This window comes from Rhinolophus sinicus, chromosome 2, assembly GCF_057876585.1.
Source record: "Rhinolophus sinicus isolate RSI-liver-muscle chromosome 2, RSI-T2T, whole genome shotgun sequence".
NCBI classification, from domain to species: domain Eukaryota; kingdom Metazoa; phylum Chordata; class Mammalia; order Chiroptera; family Rhinolophidae; genus Rhinolophus; species Rhinolophus sinicus.
The window spans coordinates 44,058,149-44,081,452 of NC_142502.1; the positions used below are offsets into that span (position 1 = coordinate 44,058,149).

General features: G+C 37.6%; 2 protein-coding genes across 2 annotated transcripts in view; one reads left to right on the forward strand and one right to left on the reverse strand.

Moving 5' to 3' along the window:
• The window catches only part of TUBE1 (tubulin epsilon 1), a 16,749-nt gene extending 13,505 nt beyond the window's left edge, over positions 1-3,244 (forward strand). Inside the window, exons 10-12 of the mRNA XM_019735027.3 lie at positions 1,212-1,352; positions 1,977-2,151; positions 2,459-3,244. Of these exons, the coding sequence (XP_019590586.3) occupies positions 1,212-1,352; positions 1,977-2,151; positions 2,459-2,617 (475 nt within the window). The 3' untranslated portion in view covers positions 2,618-3,244. The remainder of the gene's footprint in view (positions 1-1,211; positions 1,353-1,976; positions 2,152-2,458) is intronic.
• Positions 3,245-6,856: 3,612 nt separating this feature from the next.
• Positions 6,857-22,223, reverse strand: CCN6 (cellular communication network factor 6). Its single transcript, XM_019735029.3, has 5 exons — positions 22,075-22,223; positions 16,094-16,388; positions 12,107-12,349; positions 8,390-8,583; positions 6,857-7,283 (listed from the first exon to the last, which is right to left on the reverse strand). Exons 1-5 carry the CDS (start codon positions 22,120-22,122, stop codon positions 7,002-7,004), a joined length of 1,062 nt encoding a protein of 353 aa, XP_019590588.3. The 5' UTR covers positions 22,123-22,223; the 3' UTR covers positions 6,857-7,001.
• Between the last annotated feature and the right edge of the window lie 1,081 nt (positions 22,224-23,304).

Consider the following 23,304-nt stretch of genomic DNA (forward strand, 5'->3'; position numbering starts at 1 on the left):
TCTCTCGTAGCACATTCGCCACTACTTTAGTTTTTTTCATCTGTGCAAATGAGAGTTGGAGTGCCTACCTCATATGCTTATTGGGTATATTAAGAATATCTTTTAAAGCTCTAATCACAGCCCAGCACCATAGAAGGCTTTCAGATGTTACTCTGTATGGTAGCTGTTATAGATCATTTCCAGAACACCTTGTTTTATAACTGTGTGTCATTTCTAAGCATAAAACTTAACATCAGTTTACTTAACAAAAAATGTAGTTGGAAGATACTTTTAAGCATATACAGTGATGATAAGCTTGGAACAGTCACACTGGCATTCACAGTTAACTGAGGGAAAAAGTCCTGCCAAATTCTGTAAGAGGAAAGTATGTAAATGATAAAGTAAAAACAAGATTAAAGATTTTTTTCATAGTGCAAGTTTTGGCAAGGTAAAAATTCCATATTGCAGGAATGTCACAGTGATTTTTATTTGAGCCACTATCAAATAACCAGTTAATGCCAACTAATAGGTAGGACGCTTTTTCAGCATGGGATGCTGATGACCTTAAAAAGTTAAGCAACTTGCACAGTGTATGGAATAATTAACATAAGACCCGGGTCTTATATTATAGTAAAATAAAACCAGGTGTTATACTAATTTTTGCTCCAAAAGACGCATTAGAGCTGATTGTCCTGCTAGGTCTTATTTTCGGGGAAACACGGTAGAAGTCTCCGTTTTCAGGATCACTACTACAGAGTTTCATCTTTTATAGAAGAGCCTAAGATTGCCCTTTGATAGTTTCCTGTTAATTATCACTAATTGATGATGTATTTTACAGATGATGTATCTTAATGTTGTAGGCTTTTAATTAGTTTTGATAGTTCTGATACTATGAAGTAGATAAGCATACTGAAATAAGTAATGACACAAGTTTCCTAATTCAAGTTTCAGAAATCAGTACTACATAGAGCTCACTAATGATATAGTCAACATTTTATAGCTACTTTTAAATCACTAGTGTACTGCAGAAGCTTTTTATTCCAAAACACAGATACTGTATGATTTCCTTCTCATACTTCATAAAAGATTGCTCTGAGAAAATGATAGCTGAGATTTAGAACATATTTGTGTGTGAAGTTTATTTACATATAGATGATTATCTTTTCATTTTATAGTTATACACAAAAGAAAGATGTAATATTTTGTATAAACAGTGACTCTCATTGCTCTAGGTTGGATCAGATGTTTTCAGATGCCTTTAGTAAACATCACCAGCTAATTCGGGCTGATCCCAAACGTAATCTCTACCTTGCCTGTGCCCTCATGGTTAGAGGAAATGTCCAGATTTCAGATCTTCGCAGAAATATTGAAAGGTTGGATTTTACAGTTTTTCAATAAATGTGTGTACTGTTTGCGACTGTAGCATAGAAGTTCAGATGGCCTCTGAGAATTCTAGCATTTCCACTTAATTAAAGTGTGACCTTGTGCAAGCTACTTAGCATCTCTGAGCCTTATTTTCCTCAAATGTAAAATAAGAATGATAACAGTACAGAATTGTTACTCACAAAGCACTGAGTGATGTGTGAGATGTTTTATTTCCTGAAAGTGTTCAGCAAATTTAACTATTATTTTTATTACCACCACTACTGCTTCTAAGTTTACGTTTTACTATTTATTGACAATTTATTTTTTAGGAACACTGTTCTGTTAAATTACAAATAAGGAAAATTATAATACCTTCATTTCTTTTCATCCCCAGATTTCTAAAGTTAAGGAATGTGTTTATAGCTTTTCTAATCACCATCACAGCCAATCTGATGTCCTCCTACTACATGTCCCTTAGTTCACTGTCAGACTGTACTGCTAACAGTATACATTCTACACTAAGCAATTAGAAGGGTACCATCAGTAATGTCCTAGTTTAACTAATGTCGGCTGCCGTAATATGGCAGACATTTTTAGTACCTCACTTCTTACCCTGAGTTCTTGTATCTCAGATTAAAACCTTCTCTGCAGTTTGTCTCCTGGAATCAAGAAGGTTGGAAGACCAGCCTATGTTCAGTACCTCCTGTGGGTCATTCTCATTCATTATTAGCTTTAGCAAATAACACATGCGTGAAGCCTACCTTTGTGGAACTGAGAGAGAGATTCATGAGGCTCTATAAGAAAAAGGTAATTATCAGTACACCTTTGTAACTGTACGTGTTTATTTTGGCTATTTAAAATGTATTTTCAAGAATAACACTATTACAAATCAGGATGAACCTGTCTGCTATTCATGGTACTGATTATAACTGAAGAGGAGAGGCTTACTCAGACTATCTAAAAGAGAAATCTCAGGAGTTTATAGGATTTGAGTTCTCATTTCTCTTGTAAATCTGAGTGAACTATCACTTTAATAAGGAATATTTACATTATAGGATAGTTATATGGATTAAATTTCCAGAAAATAGTCAACATTATCCTTTTTTATTTATAGGCTCATCTTCATCACTATCTACAAATTGAAGGGATGGAGGAAAGCTGTTTCACAGAAGCTGTGTCATCTTTATCATCACTTATACAGGAATATAACCAGCTAGATGCCACAAAAAGCATGCCTGTGGAAGATTTACCTAGATTAAGCATAGCTGTGTAAAAAAGAAACCCAAAAACTGCTTTTACTTTTTCTTAATTTCACATTTTTTACGTCATCTTACCTTTGTGTTTCATAATTTTTGTGATTCAGAAAGCCCAGTTTGTGTTTTTCATATTAGGAAATATTTTTGTCTGAAAGAGTGGTTCCATTTCATCACAATTTGTTGTGTCAAATTAATAAAGTCATAGTACCTTAACTTCAAAAATTTGTCTTCAGAAAATCCCCCTTTTCTGAAATTGAGAGAACAGAGTTCTTTAGTATTTATTTATAATTTTATATTGAGGCATTTATACAAGATAATCATGTGTTCAATAAAATCTTGTACAGATTTTTTTTGTATTTATAATTTGTTTTTATATTGTTTAAATTCATCTGATTCTTTAAAAATAAATACAGGGAGTTGAACATAATGTAAATATTTCTGTATAATACCCACTAATTTCAGGGATAGGTTTTGTCACAGTTCTTATGGAGGTTTTGTTTCTTCTTTGGATAACCACTTGTTTGCCCTCAAAAGAATCAGTTTACATTTATTTTAACATACATTTATATTAAATTATTTTTAAGTATAATGCTTTGTTATCAAATTAGTGATTTTATAATAAATGTCCATATTTTTAAACAATACTACTTGTTATTGGTTTGCTTATCACTGTTTATACAAGCGAAGAGGATGTTATGAAGCTTGATACCTTCCAAACTTTGCAGTAAACGGCTCTACTAGTCTCCTAAAATTGTTCCAGTTACTATTATCTCCAGTTTTAATCTTTAACATTTATTTATCTTTAATCACAATTTATATTTCAAATCCATAGGATGATTTATCAATTCAGGAAGCAATTTTAGGAACAAATTATTTTCGAACCAAAATAATTTGTTCTGTTTTCTTTAGTGTTATATTTTTTAAGTTTTTTTCCTTTTCAAAGTAAGGATACTGCTCTTGGTCTTTCTTTATCTTGGAAATTTAGTTTTTTACAGTATTTGGTATAAAAACTTTTAGATTACAGTTGTCAACAGTGGCCAATGAAATTCCATTTTCTATTTCCCAAAGAAACCTTAATGAACTGATATTGAGGATAGGGCAATGGAAATTATATACAGAGGGTGTCGAAAAATGTATACACATCTTGGGATGAAAACTTTCCAATTTTCTGTTTCAGGAATGTGTCGTATGCTTGTGCTGCTAACTCCTGTCTCACGTGCACATTGTTTGGTAGACTTCCGTGGTGAGCATGTAAACTGTTCCAGCACCACAGCAGAAGCAGCAGGACTTGTTGCTGTAAGATGCCTCCCTGATCTTCCCTTGCACACATCACACACAGTACCGTGCGTCTCAGACTTACCACGAATGCCTGCTATTGTTAGGCGTGTTGGAGGTTCTGTTGCATACTCACGCCTCCTTTGTCATTGTACTTCCACAACGACCTCAGATTTCAAATACCACTTCAAAATGGTCTGGCGCTCCTCAAACCGCCATGCTGTCACCGTTTTCTTTAACTGTCCTGCCTATCGCATGGTGACGCTAGCATTCATTTGATTAACACCATCTTTTGAGCAAATGTCATACTACACATTGCTACCGTAATTCAATTCAACTTCGAAAAGTAATACATAGATAACATCTCTTAAAATGTGTATACATTTTTGGGGCACCCCCATTATTTATAGTTTAACCTATTCCTATTTAAGAATTAATCTAGAATCTTGCTCACCTTATAATGATTATCATCTGAATGGAACCTAGGCCACTGTCGAAGTACAGATAAAGTTTTAAAATTTTAATATGCTTTTTACACATCTTCAACAAAGTATTCCAGGTTTTAGAGAATAAAATATTTTCTAAGATACAAATAAATGGAAATACATACCATGCTCATGGATAGTAAGAATTAATGTAGTTAAAATGTCCATACTGCCTAAGGCAATGTACAGATTCAACGCAATTCCTATCAAACTACCAAGGGCATTTTTCACAGAAATAGAAAATATAATCCTAAAATTTATATGGAACCATAAAAAAATCCCGAATAGCCACAGCAATCGAGAAATAAGAACAAAGTGGGACATCAAATCATACTACAGCATGGTACTGGCATAAAAACATTCATAGATCAATGGAACAGAATAGGGAACCCAGAAATAAGTCCATACCTGTATGGTCATTTAATCTATGACAATGGAAGCAAGAATTTACATTGGGGTAAAGACAGTCTATTCAACAAATGGTGCTGGAAAATCTGGACAGACACATGCAAAAAAATGAAGTTGGACCATCTCCTTACACCATATGCAAGAATAAATTAAAAATTGATTAAAGACTTAAATGTAAGATCTGAAACCATAAAACTCATGGAAGAAAATATAGGAAGTAAATTTGCAGACATTACCCTTAGCAATATTTTTACTGATATATTCCCTCGGGCAAGGGAAGTAAAAGAAAAAAGAAACATATGGGATTACATCAAACTAAAAGGTTTTTTCACAGCAAAGGAAATCATCAATAAAACAAAAAGGCATACTACTGAGTGGGAGAAGATATTTGTCAATGATACATCCAATAAGGGGTTAATATCCAAAATTTATAAAAAACTCATTCAACTCAGCACCAAAAAAATAACCCAATTAAAGAATGGGCAGAAGACATTTTTCTAAAGACATACAGATGGTCAACAGACATGAAAAAATGGTCAACCTCACTAATCATTAGAGAAATGCAAATAAAAACCACAATGAGGTACCACCTTACTCAGAATGGCTGTCAATAAATCAAGAAACAACAAGTGCTGGTGAGGATGCAGAGAAAAGGGAACCATGGTGCACTGTTGGTGGGATTGCTGATTGGTGCAGCCACTATGGAAAACAGTATGGAGTTACCTCAGAAAAACTGGAAATGAAACTACCTTATGACCCAGCAATTCTACTCTTAGGTATCTATCCAGAGAAATCCAAAAACACTAATTTGAAAACATTTATGCACCCCTATGTTTACTGCAGCACTATACACAATAGCCAAGACGTGGAAACAACCGAAATGCCCATTGATAGATGACTGGATTAAGAAATTGTGGTACATTTATACAATGGAGTATTACTCGGCCATAAAGAAGAATGTAATCTTACCATTTACAATGATATGGATGGATCTAGAGAACATTATGCTAAGTGACATAAATCAGACAGAGAACGACAAATACCATATGATCTCACTTATATATGGAATCTAAAAAATAGAATAAAGGAACAAACTAATCAGAAACAGTTTCAGCGATATAGAGAAAAACTGAGGGCTGCTAGATAGGAGGGAGTTGGGGATGAGGGAGAAGGTGAGGGGATTAGAAAGCACAGTCGGTAACCACAAGATTGCCATGAGGATACAAAAGATAGTTTGGGAAATATAATCAACAATGTTGTAAAGATTTTGTAGGGTATCTGATGGACACTTGTCTTATTAGGGAGACCACCTCAGGGATGATGTAGATGCCTGACCACTGCGCTGTACACCTGAAGCTGAATAACTGAATTTCAACTATAATTTTATATATATATATATGGTCACAGGATGTGGAGTACAGCATAGGGAATAGAGTCAATGGAATTGTAACAGCTACATACGATGTCAGAGGGGTAGTAGATTGGGGAGGGGGATTATCACTTTGTGAGGGGTATAAGTGTCTAACTATTACATTGTTTTGTACACCTGAAACTAATTTTTAAAAAAAAGAATGAATAGATGTAATGAAAAGGTTGTTACAAAGCTTTTCAGTAATGATAATGGTATATATATACATCTATATACATATTTATGTATATATGTGCACATATATATACATGTATACATATATACATATATATGTATATATATGTTTAGACATGGTTTCCCACATTCTTTGGTAACTTGAAAACGTGGAGTTTTGCTAGGTTGTATTAAACAATAAAAATTATTACATATCTAGATATTCAAAACTAACAAAATACTGAAATATTAATTATTGATTGGGTCTTTGGTTTCTTGTTACAGGAAAGATAAGTGATAAATTAAGATCTGTTAATAAATATGTTTTGTACTTTAAAAAATATATTTTCTTATAAATTGTGTAGTTTTCCATTATATATGGAAAACGTAGGTAGAACAAAGTATCTGTGTATTACATAATTATAAGATATTTTAAGAGTTCAATTTTAAGGTTTTCAACTTTTACATATATTTGTAGTAGAACCTTTTTGAAAGCTCCTAATGCCTTAAATACAGTCATCTGAGAAGAGCTAGACATTCATATTGTTTTAAACCAATAAGGTGGATTTGCCACCCTTTTAAAACCATTCTAACTTTTTAATGTAATGACGTGATTGACTAACCTTAACTTTTCCCTCTGGGTGCTCGGTTTTATAGGATCTTGAGCTCAGAAAATATATCTCCTGGATCTCTGCAGTTTCTCTGACATACACAAGATGTGATCCATAGCATCTTCCATTTAAATGACCCTTCATTTGGGCAATCAAATTGAATGGTAATCATTTTAGACTTATTAGGAACACAGCATCTCTTATCCAAGCAAATTCCACAGAAAGTGGGTTTATAATTATGAGTGCTTGAACATCCAGAAAAGACAAATTTTTCAGATTTGATGAGTTGGAAAGTAGGTTGGCACGTTTTTCCTTTCGGGATCTGAAAAGGCACATAACATTAAAAAATTATTCTTTTAATTTGATTACAATAATAGAAAAGTGATACTAAATACATTTTACAACACAAACACACAGATACAAATTATTTCCAGGATATTAATAGTTGCTAAATTCCAGCACTCTTTTCTACCTTTAAAATCCCCTCACTAGCAGCCTGTCTGTCCTCCCTGTTCTTGCTTCATCATGTTATAGAGGCCGCTCTCCAATAATTTTTGCTATCTACCCTTTATTTAGTGCCACAATAAATGAAAATTTCTGTTTTTAATATCAAGGTCCATGTCTTATTAAATGTTTTTTTACCTATGAATTAGCAAATTCCCTTATACAGCTCAGACAGTTCTGAGTGGATGGATATATGCATAAATATCTTAATCCCTTTTAAATTAGGTTACTAACTTCTAATATGATAAGGAATAATTTAAGGATGAGGAGGGTTTTGTAGCATTCCTAAAAATTACTCTTGAAACAGTCATCTTATGTAGTTCTAGAAACAGGACCAACTCTAGTTACACCAAACAATCTTGGAATAGTTTATCATTATCGTTTATTTGGCAAGTTTACTATCTAAGCACAAGCATTTTAGAAGTGATGTGGTTCCCCAAGTTGATGATACAAAACTAAGATCAGAACTTCTCTGATGTCGATAATGTCTGTTCTCATATATATGTTCAAACCAGAATCTTTTATCCATTGATTCTTTGATTCTACTACATAAAATTAATATAGAAAAAAAAGTTAGAATCTGAAAAGGATCTACTCTCAAAAAACAACATACATGGTGAGGCACCACAAGAATTCAGGCTGATCAAGACCCACACTAGTAAATTGATCTAAAACACTATTAAGCTGATAAAAGTATCTGGAATCAACAGGTTAACATTACCTCTCTGCTTGATAATGTTTTCCCCACAAAATATCATTAGAGTAATATCTGCTTTCCTCTGAGAGTGTTTGATTTTAAGAGTTCTAATGAGGTGATTCTATAGGAACCACTGTCCATCCCTCCAAAACACACATACACACACACACTTTTCAGGAGTCTCATAATACTGAATTACAATGAAGCTAAATCTAATTAAATTTTACCTTTACTGTCTTTGACAGATTATTGTCACAAGGCTGAATATAACAGAGTCTTTTCTCTTTTCTCATTTGACAGTTGCTATTTTCATTGGTTACCCTATTAGATATTCCCATCCCACATGTTCTGGAGCAAGGGGTCCACTTTGTTGCTTGCACAAGACATTTTCTTTTCCAAATAAGTGGGAGATTCCTATAAGCTAAAATAAAGGGGGGGAAAGGACATGTGTATACATATATATGTACTTATGTAGATAGATAATTTTTATCATTATTTTTACGAACTTTTATTTTATGTACTGTAACTCAGAATAAAATAAACTTATGGTTTAATTCAGCGTTCTCTCTCTCTTTTTCCCACTCCCCAAATTACCTTTCAATCAAGTGTATAAGTCCAATTTCTTAGGAGGAATAAAAATCTTTGAAAAATTGAGTAGATGTACCCATTTGCTTCTTTCTGCTCAGCCTATACTCCAAGTACTGAACTTAAGCTTTATGTTCTGATGGAGATCTGCCTTTTCTCTGGTTCTTGCCTCATGCTTGATATTATTTCCAACAGACATTGAAACAGACATTAGTAGGGTTAGAGAATTTAAGATATCAATTAGGATGATGTGGTCTTAATGTTAAATCTCATGATATGTTAAAAATCTAAAATACAAAAGTTATATTTGAGAATTAGACTATCAAGGAGATCAGTAATCTTTCTTCAACTGTTTTAACCTAGTCTTTTAGAAAATTCTCTACACTGAACTAATCTAAATAATCATATACTAAATCATGGTCATGTGAAATCTATTGTATTCATTCAGCTTATTACATTCCCTGTGGTATCGGACCCATGGTATTCCCTCCCGGGGCTAGTAGCCATTTCAAATCACTTACAGAAAGACATGGCAAAAGAATGGATGGGTGGGTGAGTGGGTGGATAGATGGAACCCCCTCCACTACCAGCTGCTTAGGAGAAACAAGGGAGGAGAAGGGACTGAATAATGAGAATATAAAGAAAATACAAAGCGGTATAATAATTCTTCCATCTCCTTGTAAATTCATTGGGAGCTTCTTGTTCTGCTCATGAATGAATCGGGCCCTTTGTTCATTTTAAGCAAACTAAATATTGGTTTACTGTCTCAAAGCACTTCCTTTAGTTTAATATGCATCCTAAAATGGATGCTTTGGGAATAAAGTAGTGATGTGAGTTTTCAGTTGAACATTTCAAAATTCTGGCTACATTACTTCAAAATATCAATTTAAAACTCAAAAGAACCCCCAAAATGCCTTCTTGATAGGAAATACCAGTCACTTTGAAGTATGTGCTGTCTTTGAATACAATGATACTTTGATACTGCTTTCAGTGTTATTACAGTAAGATTTTGCAATTGCACATAGAACTGAGGGAGAGGAAGCAGAAACATGAAGATACCTGGAAGGTAGGCAACAATTTAAAGACCTCAATGCAGGAAGCAGATTAAAAGCCTGGCACCCATCTGCAATAAATAAAGGTAGGTTAGATTATCATATTACAAATAACCCCACTTAAAGTTAAGCCAAGAGCTGCAGTTCAGGAATTTGCTTAACGTTCATTAAAAAGCAAGAAAACTAGAAGAGATTTTTTTAAGTAAAAGTTTAGTGGTTGGTGAGCAGTGAGAAAAGCATGGGTGCATTATGTCATTGCATGCTTTATACTGACCAAGCAAAAGCTATATTCCAACCATAAACCATCTGGAATTAACTAAATACATATTTGTTGTTCTTGATTTTAAAAGCCAAATTCCTGTTTGGGTTCATAAATACAGTTTCACAGTTGAGCAAAGAGAGACATTAGACTGAAAATACACTTCCTTTGAAACATACCTAGGCTTAATTCTCAATTACCAAAGAACCCTTGGAGAGATTTTCTCATTTGTAGCAAAGCACTAACCACTAAGAAGGAGCATCTGACACCTCCAAACTGGTTCCTAGAGCATCCACTGAAACTGCTCTGACTCCACAAATGAGACCAACTGGAACTTGATCCAAAGGGCTTCACTTGTGGCAAACTGCTTCTCTAAGGTAGTCTCTCTCACCAGGGAGGTTCACACATGGCTTATGAGAACTTACATTGAGTCAGATCCAATGCAGAAAACCAACTGTTCCTGTACGTTTTGAAAAAAGAACAATTTGGCATATAATTTCAGAAGTTTTACCATTAGCAGTGTCATGCCATTAGCTGAATAACTATGTATGATAAATGCAAATTCACTACCACCTGTTAAATTTTTTTTCAAATTAACTGGCATACTTGGTGTGGGGACAGAGCCCCAGAAAGTAGTTTACAGGCTCTCGGCCTCACGTGGAGGAGTGCTGGCTGGGGTAGTAGATGGCCGTCAGCTGTGGCTGATTGGCCGTCAGCTGTAGCCAGTTAGCCAATTAGCCGCTAATATAACTGCTGCGGCTACGGAGAGAAGAGGAAGGAAGAATGGGGGCTAGCAAGAAGATGGCGGCTGGGCTGGCAAGTGTGGATGGCGGTTTGCAGACAGTGTGGATCCAGCCTCCAGTGAGAGTATAGTGCCGCCAGAGAGAATATAGTGGTATGACTCCCCCATCTATGGCTCCGTGGGTGTTCCTTTTTGGCCTCACCATATCCTGCGTTATGAGGGGAGCGGGACCAGAGACCCCGCAGGCCGCCCGGCACGACAAATGGCGCAGCGAGCAGGGTCTCCCGCATGACACTTGGAATCCCTGAGGATGTTCCTGTCACAGAGTTAGTTTTTAAATATCTAAAACTCATTTCTCTGATTACAGTTGCTTTTATTAAATATCCACATAATGTAAGTACACTTGGGAGATTTTAGTAGCTATAACTATCCTGCATTTCCATGGCACCTTTAATTCACTAAGCTCTAACTTTCAAGAGAAAGTCTTTCTTGATTCCTGGATGAAAACACAGATGTGAACAATAGCCAGGCATCAGTTTTGCCCCTTTTGAGTCCTGCCTCGTCTGTGCATCATTTGCTGGCATTTGAAACTCCTATCCCCAAAATACCCTGGCACTGAAATAAGATGCTAACTTAGAGCAGACCAGAATACAAGGTTTATGAATATACCGACTCTATATGGCCAAGTGCTCAAGAAGAGAAATAAAGAATCATTGCATATTCCATACCTGGCTAACCTACGTTAGATTGCCTGTGTGTGTGTTTGTTGAGAGAGAGGGAGGTTGGTAATTAAAGGAAAATTGTATATCAGTAGTTTTGTATTTTTTGAAAAACATTTATAAATTCAAATCACGTCCTCAAATATTTTAAATCAATAGCCTTCCATTTCTGCTTTTATCATATAGGAAAGTGGCCTTTGAAAATTTTTGGAACTGGATAGTTCACATTTGTTGGCCATAACATAACAATACAAATAAAAGTTTCTCCAGGGTACCTATGAACAACATTTGGTCCATTTTCCTGAGAAAATGTTGAGTGAGAATAAGCAGAGGTAGAAAGATTTTAGAATAGTTTTCCTGACCTAGTTGAGTTTTTAAACACTAAAATATTTTACTGAAAAATATCTAAAACATTTTAAATTTTCCTTTTCAGGAGACTGAGGCAGAGACTGAATAAGACAGCGCACTCAAACTAAATCTCACACTGACCACCAATCAGTAGGTGCTTACTGAGTATCTATAGTACATAAAAGGAACATGAAGTAAGCCACAAGTCATACATGAAAAGCAGTTCTACTTAGGAGCACCTGGCATTGTTTTGTAGGTTGTTGAGAGCTGCTGTTGTAATGGTCCCAGGCCACAGTTTGATTGATCAGACTTCTTTCCACCTTTAGCCCCAGAGCAGTGACTGTCAATCAGTTTTGGTATGAACACAGGTGTGCATCCAATGGCCCCACTCACACAGAGGCAGCTAAACAGGGGGTTGGGCTGAAACACTTGGCCATTATGATAATATACCCTGTTGAACTCACATCCCACAGCTACAAGGTCTGAAAAGAGAAAAGAGCAAAATCACCAAAGAAACCATAACTGATAGTCTAGACCTCCAATTACAAATCATAGAGGAAATAGCTATCTCCTTGATAAAGTTCTCAGTTCCTTAGGCCCCACCTGGAACTTCCTTCAGAAAACATCTGTAAAAGGTGAAAAATGAGACATTTTCATTATGTTGTAGACTCTCAGGCCCCAATGGCCACTTCCAGAATTAAGACCCAAGGGAAGGGCCTGTTGTGGAGTAAAGTTAATAGAAAACCACTATGAGTACAGCAGTGAGATAATGATTGTAAGTCTGAGAGATGGGTTGGTGGCCGCTGAGACTGAGGTTTCCCCAGATGTCCAACAATAGGCTAGGATATATTCTTCGGAAGTTAGGATATGTGAATGGCTGAAAAAGTTATAATTTGTTTAACTACAGTACTGCATGGTAACTGATTTAAAAAAAAAAAAAAAAGAATTGGAGGAAACTTTCACTTGCTCTGAGGGGGATTCTTGACCTGGATTAGCAGTTCTCAAAGTCTGGTCCACGAACCCCTTGACCGTGGGAGGACTTTTCAGAGAATCTGCAAGGTCAAAACTCTTTTTCAGAGCACTAAGATGTGACTAACTGTTTTCACTGTGTCGGTATTTGTACTGATGATGCGAAAGTAATGGTGGCTAAAACTGCTGTTGTCACATTATCGTGAATCAAACTGTACAGGTTAAGCACTGTATTTTTCCCTGCCATGCACTTGTACATAAATGTACTTTCTAAAAAAAAGAAAGAAAAAGGAAAGAAAACTAGTTTTACTTAAGAATGTCTTTGATGACACAGTAAAAATTACTAATTTTATTAAATCTTAACCATCAAATACATGTCTTTTTAATATTCTTTGTGACAAAATATTAAGTATACATAGAGTTTCTCTGTACGTGTTGTAACAAAGTACAGTAGTTATCATGAGGAAAAACACCTATGCAATCGTTTGAGTTGTGGGCCAGACTAACCAGATTTTTAGTGGGAATTTTACCTGAAGAAATGACTGACAGATAAACCATGGTTGTTCAGACTTGGGTATTTGGCAGACATTTTCTTGAAAATCAACAAAGTGAGCCTGTCACTTCAAGGAAAACAACTGATGGTATTTATTGCCCATGACAGAGTTCAAACTTTCAAGCAAAAATTAGAATTTTGAAAGACTTGTATCCACCTCTACCCAATACGTAGACTTTTCTGATGAAATTCGTATTAATTAATGTGATTTTCTAAAAATTGTATCATTAAATGTTATCAACATTTGGAACTACATAACCCATTTTTCCAAACTGAGATTTTCCAAGTAACCAATGCATAGTAGTACAAAATTATGCATGAGTAAAAGACCCATTCCAATGGGTCTTGGATAGACCAATGTATTTTAATGTCACAGAATTTGACATTGATGTGGTTCATCGATATGGTTTTTGTGGGGACAGAGCCCCAGAAAGCAGTCTCCAGGTTCTCGGCCTCACATAGAAAGGTACTGGCTCAGGTAGTAAATGGCCATCAGCTGTGGCTAGTTGGCCATCAGCTGTAACCAGTGAGCCAATGGCCACTAATATAACTGCTGCGGCTACGCTAGCAGAAAAAATGGGAGGCTAGCAAGAAGATGGTGGCTGAGCTAGCAAGAGCGATTGCAGAGAGGCGGATGCCGCCAGCGAGAATATAGTGATATGAGTTCCCTACTTATGGCTCTGTGGGTGTTCCTTTTTGGCCTCACCATATCCTGCGTTCTTGTGTGGGGAGCGGGAGCAGAGACCCTGCATGACACCCTACATGACAGTTTTAGATTCCATGATGTAGCTAATTTTTAAGAAACTACCACGTTTCAAGTTTTAATACAACATCAAAAAAGAATATTCACAATTATCTGAAAAGTCTGTGAAAATATTCCTTTCTTTTCCAACAACATATCTGTGTGAGGCTGAATTCCCTTCATATATTTCAACCAAAACAACATAGCAACAGACTGAAAGCAGAAGCAGATGTGAGAATGTAGCTGCCTTCTGTTAAGGTAGACATTAGATTTGCAAAAACATAAAACAATCCCATTCTTCTCACTAAATTTTTCTTTGTTTTGGAAAATGAAATTTATTTCATAAATAATATATTATTCCTATTAATTTGCAATGGGATTGTTATTTTTGAATGAATTAACAAATATTTTTAAATGGCTAGCCCATTAACTACCTATAGAGATAACTCACATACACAAAAGCTCTTTGTGTCCTTTTTTCTAAGGGAAGAGAAATACTCATTATTAGCTGGGCAGTTTAGTCTCTTTAGAAAAGCCCAAGTGGGAAAACCAAGCACTCCCAGAAGTTTGGTTGTGAGCATGAAATGAGAGCACATCTTTTGGGTCCTGCTAATTTCTAAGACTAAAGTCCTGAGACCAAAACATTGAAAAACCATTTATTGCTAGCATTGATCAAATTTTTTGTAAAGGGCTAAATAGTAAGTATCTTAGCCTTTATAGACTATTCAGTCTCAGTCTCCACAGCTACATTCTGGAATTGTAAAGCAGCCATAAACTATATATGGCTGTATTGGTATGGCTGTGTTCCAATAAAACATTATTGGTCACTACATATTTGGTAGGTTAATGAAATAACTTGCCCAGCATTGTTTGGGAGAAAGGGGTCTCCTGAATGCCAGAGTCTGAGAGGTCATGTTTTTTCCTTGTTGAGTTTCCATGAATAATAATATTTTTGAGAGTCTACTGCATACCAGATATGCTCTAGGGGTTTTGCGTTTGCATTTGATCCTACTAGCAACTCTGTAAGATAGGAAGTACATATGATGTAACTGAGGCACAGAGAGGTTAAACACCGTGATCAAGGTCACTCAGCAGATAGAGCCCAGAATTTGAACACAGAGCCTATATTCTTAACCAGTATAATATAATGCTGACAGGGGCATCACGCTATCTATCAAACTTGAATGGCTCCATCCGTGCAGCCTGACTCCAAGAATTTGCTCTCATTTCTTGGTCACAACCAAACTTCTGAGAGTACTTGGCCTTCCCACCTGAATTTTTCTACAGAGAGACTAAACTACCCAGCTAATAATGAGTATTTCTCTTCCCTTAGAAATTTCATTTTTTAATCCTAAGTAGGTCGGCATTCTGAATTATTGTCAAGGTTTTATAGGTTTAGATGGTCTCAATCAGACTCTAGAGCTAAGACCCATAAAGCTAAGGGACAGGTTGTGATTTGGGGTTCCCCTACCTTCTTTTTCACAAATCTGCGTCAGTAAAAAGTGCAGTTACTTGATGGATAGATGGGAAGGCTGAGATTAAAGCAGTATGTCTGAGTACTAGATATACATCCTTACATTTTAAGCAAGATTATTTTTTAGTTACAAAAAAGGCTGAATTCAAATTGATTTTGACAGTATTAACAAAAGCTGTCATTTTGGCTAAAATTTTGAGAAGTCAGACTAGTTACAATTTTTTTCCTATTGTCAGTCCTTAAAAGCAATTACCTGAGAACAACCGTAAGATCAGTTCAATGCTACAAAAATAACACGTTTCTGAACATGTGTAAACATCTGCTAATTTCACATGGTCTAATATGACAAAGCCAGTCCCACTGGTGCGTGAAAGATAAACTCACCTCATATTTAGCAAAACTAAGCTGATTATTCCAAATTAACAGTTACAGAAAAATATCCTGTCTAGACTCAACGTTTTCCAGGAGGTCCTGCAGAAGACACTTACATGCACACACTCCAGTCTCGTACCAAGGCCTGTCTGCTGAGTAGTCACAATACAGTCCTTTGTGCGGGTCGCAGAGGTCAGCTTCATTGCAGATGTCCCCTGGCTGCTTGGCACAGATTTTGCAGCATCCACAGCCATCCCTCACCAAGCTCACTCCAGGAGGGCACCTGGGTTTCTGAGGGCATTTACAGGGCCAGTGGCAAAGCTGCTTCCGATGATGCACTTCTGAGACTTCTCCAGGCCTTCCTTCCGGTGTTGTGTGTAATGGCCCAGCACCCTGTGCCCTGCGGCAGAACTTCATTTGATAATAAAGGTGATGTTAGAAAGGATTCCTCAAACGAATTTCAGAGGTTTTATAGAAATAGAAGGTTTCCTCCAAATTGGTAGACTACAGTGTAGTGAGGAATAATAATCATATCTATCAGTATTTGACACTTAAACTTTTCTTCACGCAGTTCCCAACACATCACTCTTTCTCACTCCTCCTTTCTCACTGATTGCTCCTTCTCGGTCTCCTTTGCTGGTTTCTTCTCATTGTCTTCATTTCTAAACATTGGAGACCCTGTGGTTAAGACCTCTCAAATACCTTCCCTCACTATATCTCATATCTCCCACCCAGACCTCTCTTCTGAACTGAAACTCAAACTGCCTACAAACAGATCTCCACTCAGATATTTGATAGGCATAGCAAACTTAACATAACCAAAAACAAACTCCCAATTTCTCACTCCAATCTATTCTTCCATGCACATCCCTATTTGAGCAGATGCCAATTTCATTTTTCCAAAATACTCTGAAGTCAGGTCATTCTTGACTCTTCTCTCACATTTTACATCCAATCCCATCAGTAAATCCTGTTGGTTGTATCTTCAAAATGGGTACTCTAATTGTTTCTCAATAACCCTACTGCTACCACAGCCACCATTATTTTTCATTTTGATGATTATAATGGTCTCCTAAAGGTTTTCCTTACTTCCCCTTTGTCCTCTATATGCTCTACCCAGCAGAATGGTTCTTTAAAAAATAAGTAAATAGGTGGGATTACATTAAACTAAAAAGTGTCTACACAGCACAGGAAATAATCAACAAAATGAAAGGGCAACCTACATAATGGGAGAAAATATTTGCAAACTATATAGCTAACGAAGGGTTAATATTCAAAATATATCAGGAACTCATACAACTCAATGGCAAAAACAAATAAATAAACAAGTTACTTTTTATGTATTATTCAGGCAAAGGACCTGAATAGATATTTGTACAAAGAAGACATATAAATGACCAACAGGTATAAGAAATGGGGCTCAACATCACTAATCATCAGAGAAATGCAAATCAACACCACAATGAGCTATCATCTCACACTTACATGTGCAATCTAAAATAGACTCAAGAGAAGAGTAGAATGGTGGTTGCTAGCACCTGGGTGTTGGGGCGGGGAAATGGGGAGGTGATGGTCAAAGGCTACAAAGTTTCAATTATGCAAGATAAATAAGCTCTGGAGATTTACTAAACAGCATAGTGGCTATAGCTAACAATACTATATTGGATACTTAAAGTTTCTAGGAGAGTAGATCTTATGTTAAATGTTCTTACCACACACACACACAAAAAAATGATAAAAGGGACAGGAGGAGACTTTGGGAGGTGATGGACATGTTTATGGCCTTGATGGTGGTGATGATTTATGAGTATATACTTACCCCTGAAATCATCAAATTGTATACATTAAACATGTACATCTTTTTACATGTCAATCATACCTCAATTCATGTCATTCCTTGCTCATAAGGGGTGGCTTCCTCGTGGCTTCCCATTTCAATGTAAAATCCACACTACCCCTGAAGGCCTGGTAGCATCTGGTCCCTACCCCCCATCTTACTTTGCCCACTGCCACTCACCCCCTTGCTTGCTTACTCCATCCACAACGGCCTCCTCGTTCTTTGAATATTCCAAGTATGCCCTTTCCCCAGGTATCTTCACGGCTCACTCTTTCACTTTCTTCAGGTCTGTGTGCAAACTCATCAGTGAGACCCTCCTTGACCACCCTTTATAAAACAGTACCTTACCCCAGCCCTTTCTCCTTAGACCATCTTACCACCTACTTTATTACCTATATATTTTACTTGTTTATTTTCTGAGTCACATACCTAGAATGTAAGTTTCTTGAGGCAAGCTCTTTACTTAATGTCGGTCTCGTTTTCTATAATAAATATTTATTTATTAATCAAAGAACATGGTCCTGCCTATGTGCCAAGTACCTCATATGTTCATACCATCTAACCTTCACAACAACAGTATGGAGTAGTTATTAGCCCCATGTGATAAGCACAATAAGGGTCTCCTCAAAGATGGTCATGTCCTAATCCAAGAGGAGAGGATTGGGGAAGAGTCAAATGCCTTAGCGAGATGGAGTAACGAGAAGACATAGAGACTCCATGAACATGAGGCTGGCCGAGAGGCCACTGAACCTGGCAAGGAGTCCCGGGTAACCACTGCTGAAACTGTGCAGAACTGAGAAGCAGACAGTCATTATTTTTACTCTCTTCTCCACTTTTGTATTTCCTTTTCCCTTGTTCTTTGCTTTTATGATACCAGGCCCTCCCAGTTCTACCTTTGCCTCTCAATATACGTCCTCAATCTCCTTTGCAGGCTCCTGCTACCCTAAATTTGACTTTGATTTAGGCCTATTGGGATTTCATGACTTTAACGTATTGCTTTTTCTCATTCTGCACATTGTCTCTTGGTAATCTTATGCAGCCCCTTGCCTTCAATTTCCACCCTATTCAAGCTTCAAAACTAAATCTCCATCCACGACTTCTCCACTGAGCTCTAGACCCATGCAGTTGACTGCCTGCTGGACATCTGTCCACAAGCATATCCTGCAGGAAAGCTCATGTGCAAACCTCACCATCCCCTCCCCCACCCCAGACAGCCTCTCCCAAGTTTGGAGTCAGGAAACTAGAAGTCATCCAGGTCACTTCCCTCTCCCTCACCTCCCACAGCCATTCAATGACTAATCCTGCTTATCATGCTCATCTCCCTAGAACCAGCCACTCTTGCCCCGTTTCCACTGCTAATAAGTACCATGCAGTAAGTTCCTACCTGGTCTGCCTCCCTCAAGAACGACTTCTCAAATGAATTTACCACATTGTTGCTGGAGGGAGCTCTTTAAAAAACACAATCCGATTTTACTACTATTCTCCTTACAGCCCAGCAGTGGTTACCTACTGTCTACAGTATACATCCCAAACTTCTGAGCATGGTACCTACAGTCCTGCCTGCGCTGGCTCCTGCCTTCCTCTCTAGCCTTCGCTCTCAATGCGCTGTCCTCCTATGCCTTGCCGTTTACTAGAATCAGGTCGGTTTTTCTCCTCTGTGCTTTATATTGCTCCGTCTAATAAAATGCCCATTCCCAAAACTGTCCACCTGGGATACCTGTTTATCTTTCCAGCCTTGAAGCATTTCTATATAATCTCTGAGATCACAGGGTAACACTGTTGAAAACCAAGGATAAAGAGAAAATCTTGAAGGTAGCCTGAGAAAAGGAAAGTGTTATATACAAGAGAATAACAATAAAAATGAGATCTGACTTCTCATCAAAAGCAGGAAACCAAGATGTCTTTCAGTGGGAGAAATAAACTGCAATACATCCAGACAATGGAATCTTATTCAGTGCTAAAAAAAAAACCTGAGCTATCAAGCCATGAAAAAAATGCAGATTACTAAGTGAAAGAGGCCAATCTGAAAATTCTACACATTGTAGGATTCCAAATATTTGGAAATATTCCACATATTGCAGGATTCCAAATATTCTGGAAAAGGCAAAACTATGGAGACAGTAAAAAGATCAGTGGTTTCCAGAGATTGAGGGAAGAGGTAAGTAGGTAGAGCACACAGCCTGCTTAAGGCAGTAAAAATACTCTGTATAATAAACTCTAATGGTGGATAAATGCCATTATACATTTGTCCAAACTCATAGAATGTACAACGCTGAGACTGAACCCTGATATACACTATGAACTCTGGGTGATGGTGACGTGTCCACGTACAGTCCTTAATTGTAACAAATGCACCACTCTGGTGGAGGATGTTGATAATGGGGGAGGCTGTGCATGTGTGGGGGTGCGGGGCATATGGGAAATCTCTGTACCTTCCTCTCAAATATGCTGTGACCTTGAAACTTCTTTTAAAATGCTGTCTTAAAAAGGAGAAGGAGGAGACAGAGAACAAGACACCCAGAGACAATGCTGAAAGGAAAAAAACAAAAAACAAAACAAATGAAAAAACTGTCATTCTACCTCCAGTAAAACTCTTTCAAAAATGAAGGTGAAATTGAAGACATTTCCAGATAAACGAAAACCGAGAGAAATTGTTGCTAGCACACCTGCCTCACAAAGAAATACTAAAGGAAGATCTTCAGTCTGAAGGGAAAGTACAATAGATAGCAATTCAGAAATACAGGAAAACGTGAAGAGTCCCAGAAATAGCAAATATGTTAGTGAATACAAAGAATTGTATATATCTTTTCTTCAGGTATTTTGATTGTTTTCAAAATCAAAATTTCAAAACAACAAAGGAGTCATCAGAATAACGCAATAGAAAATGAGGGTTTTGACGACAAAGCTGAGCTTTAGTATAGTTCTGTGACCTTAAATAATTTTTTTCTATCATTTATTTGATCTTTGAGTCTCAGTCCTGCTCTGTACATGGGGTTAATAATAACTACCAAACAAGGTTATTTTAAGGATTAAGATAATGACTAAAGTAGCGAGCACAGTACTTGGCACATAGCAGACGTTCAATAAATAGTAGGTATGATCAGAGCCTTCAAAAATTTATAATGGCAAAATAATACTTTCTTGTTGCTCTATCTGTAACATCTGTTTGTGTTTTTTGTTTTTGTTTTTTGACACATCTCTCTCTATATTGGAATATTTGTTGTTTAGGAATATGTTGTAGCCTTCAGTCCACAGTAATGGTCATCTTTTTCTCACAGTTGAAAACAGTAGAATGGGAGATGGGGAAATGTGCGGCTCCCCCACACACACACAAACACACACAAAACAGTGGGAATAAACTATACCACTGAGATTCTTGTTATGACGTTTTTAAGATCTTAAATCTCTATCTATATAACAATTTCAACCCTTTGTTTTCTAAGCTACATCCACTACTTACCACCCCAATCGACTGCTAACTCACAGACACCTCTGTGTTTTCTAAACCACCAGAAGGTTTCAAAAGCTCTGTCCTCTGTGCAAGCTATAAACCTCCACCATGTAAATAAATCCACAAATAAGTCACCCTGTTTTAATCTTACTTAAAAATACTAAGGCAATGAATTACTCATATTAAATTCAACTTCCCTTTGGTTTGTTGCTTGAAATATTTCAGAATTTCCATGGACTGATTCCCTTTCATGAAAACTGAGAAACACATGAGTTGAGAAAAAGACAAAGTCATAGATGTTTTCCAAACATAAATGTTCTGAAGTGCTCCTTTCAAACAAGAACAGGCTTAACTGAAGAAAGTGGTCACGTTTTTTTCCAGTGTCTCTTTGCACATTTTGCATACGACTCTGGAAAGTTGAACCCCAGCCTGGAGCCCACACAAGGAGGCACCATTCACCCCACCCCACCAGGCCGGGCTGCCACTTCCCAAGTACGCGCTGTGTGTTATAACTCCAATAAAGAAAATATGTATGTATTATTAAAGTTTGGGAGCTGTTCAAACATATCGAAAGTCGGATTCAGTGCCATTCCCTGAAAGGCAGAAATGTTTTCCACTTCTTTCCTGAAGCTAATAAACTGAAACGGAACGTTATTTGCAGAGGAAAATGGCTCCCTATTTTTCATGCAGTCGTTCCACAAGGAATTTGCCCTCCTCTTCTCCCATCTTCTTCTTTTCCTACGTTCGACCTGAAGAAATAAGAACTGCTGGGGTCTCCTGAAGGGAAGGAGTGAGGAGAGAGAACGTACCTGTGACAGAGCAGAGAGGAGAAGAGACGCGAGGAGGAGCCCCTGCATGTTCCCAGCACCGTGTGGCACCACCAGAGATAGGAGGCCAGTGTGCTCGGCCGCCACACAAAGCCCCCCTCTGTCTCCTCAGCAGAAGAACTCACCACACACCTCCACCTCCCACGCTACTGACTTTATGCTTCTACGCACAGACTCTGCTTTCGCTTTCACAGATCTGTTTTAATACCCTGTTTCCTTTCTTGGGCTCTTCTCATGTTTACCTTTGCAGTCCGTGTGGAGTGTGTCATGAGGGTGTGAGCACTTCCCTCGGGGGACTAACAAGGGTAGATCAAGGGGTGACTTCTCTTTGAGCAACTGTTCTACCTCTTCCAAAAGATCATAGCGTGGCCTACGGCACAGTGGTGAGGTTAGAGGGATCCACCTTCCCTACCTTCAGCCTGGGTCCTGGGTTTGCCTGCCCCAGGCCCTCTCTGAGCTGCTTTATTTTTCCACCTGGCTCTCAAGCACAGAGTGCTGGCCTGGTCTCTGCCCACAGCACCCCACCCACAGCCTGTCCCGATTCTCCCTTCACTTCAACACAAGTTTCCAAAGGCCTTCTCTGACTCCCCCCGCTTCGGATTCTCTCCTTGACGCTCCCACAGTGCCCTGTATGTACCTGTATTCTAGCACATTTCTCACACCAGGCAAATTATGACTGGGAAAAATCAGATGGAACAGGAACATGGTGCGGGTGGGGGCAGACATGCCTACAATCCCTGGCCTGGGAGAAGCACCTTTCTGTGGCCACAGTCCCATGACAGGCAAGAGTAAAAGTTAACTCCAATCTTTTGGGGCTAAGATAAAACAATTATGCTAGTGGCAATCATTCATTTAACAAATTAAGATTTTTTTTTTTTAAAAAAAAAGCTTATTACAGATTTGTACCCTTTCTCCTTCTAATTCTCACCTCCCTGACATGTGTGGCAACCCCATCGCCTCCTGTGTCCCGCTGTGTGTGACCTCTGCTTATCCTACTTTCTCGACACTGGTCTTTGTTCACGTGTCTTGACATGCGTCTGTGATGGGACTTTATAGTCTTGTGGATCTAGTGTCTGGTCCACCTTCCCACCCCCCTCTGAGGGCCTATTTTTATTCCCTTTGACCTGTTACCTAGCCTAACTTTTCCTGTTACCTTACCTCTCTTGGACGCAGGGTTCACCTTTGTTTTTGTTCAAGGCAGTCACTGCAGTA

Coding starts and splice junctions, on each gene's coding strand:
- CCN6 (XM_019735029.3), bottom strand. CDS start 22,122: ATGCAGGGGCTCCTCCTCGCGTCTCTTCTCCTCTCTGCTCTGTCACAG. Junction 16,389..22,074: donor TCCTCTCTGCTCTGTCACAG/GTACGTTCTCTC, acceptor TATCAAATGAAG/TTCTGCCGCAGGGCACAGGG. Junction 12,350..16,093: donor CGAGACTGGAGTGTGTGCAT/GTAAGTGTCTTC, acceptor TTCTCTTTTCAG/ACCTTGTAGCTGTGGGATGT.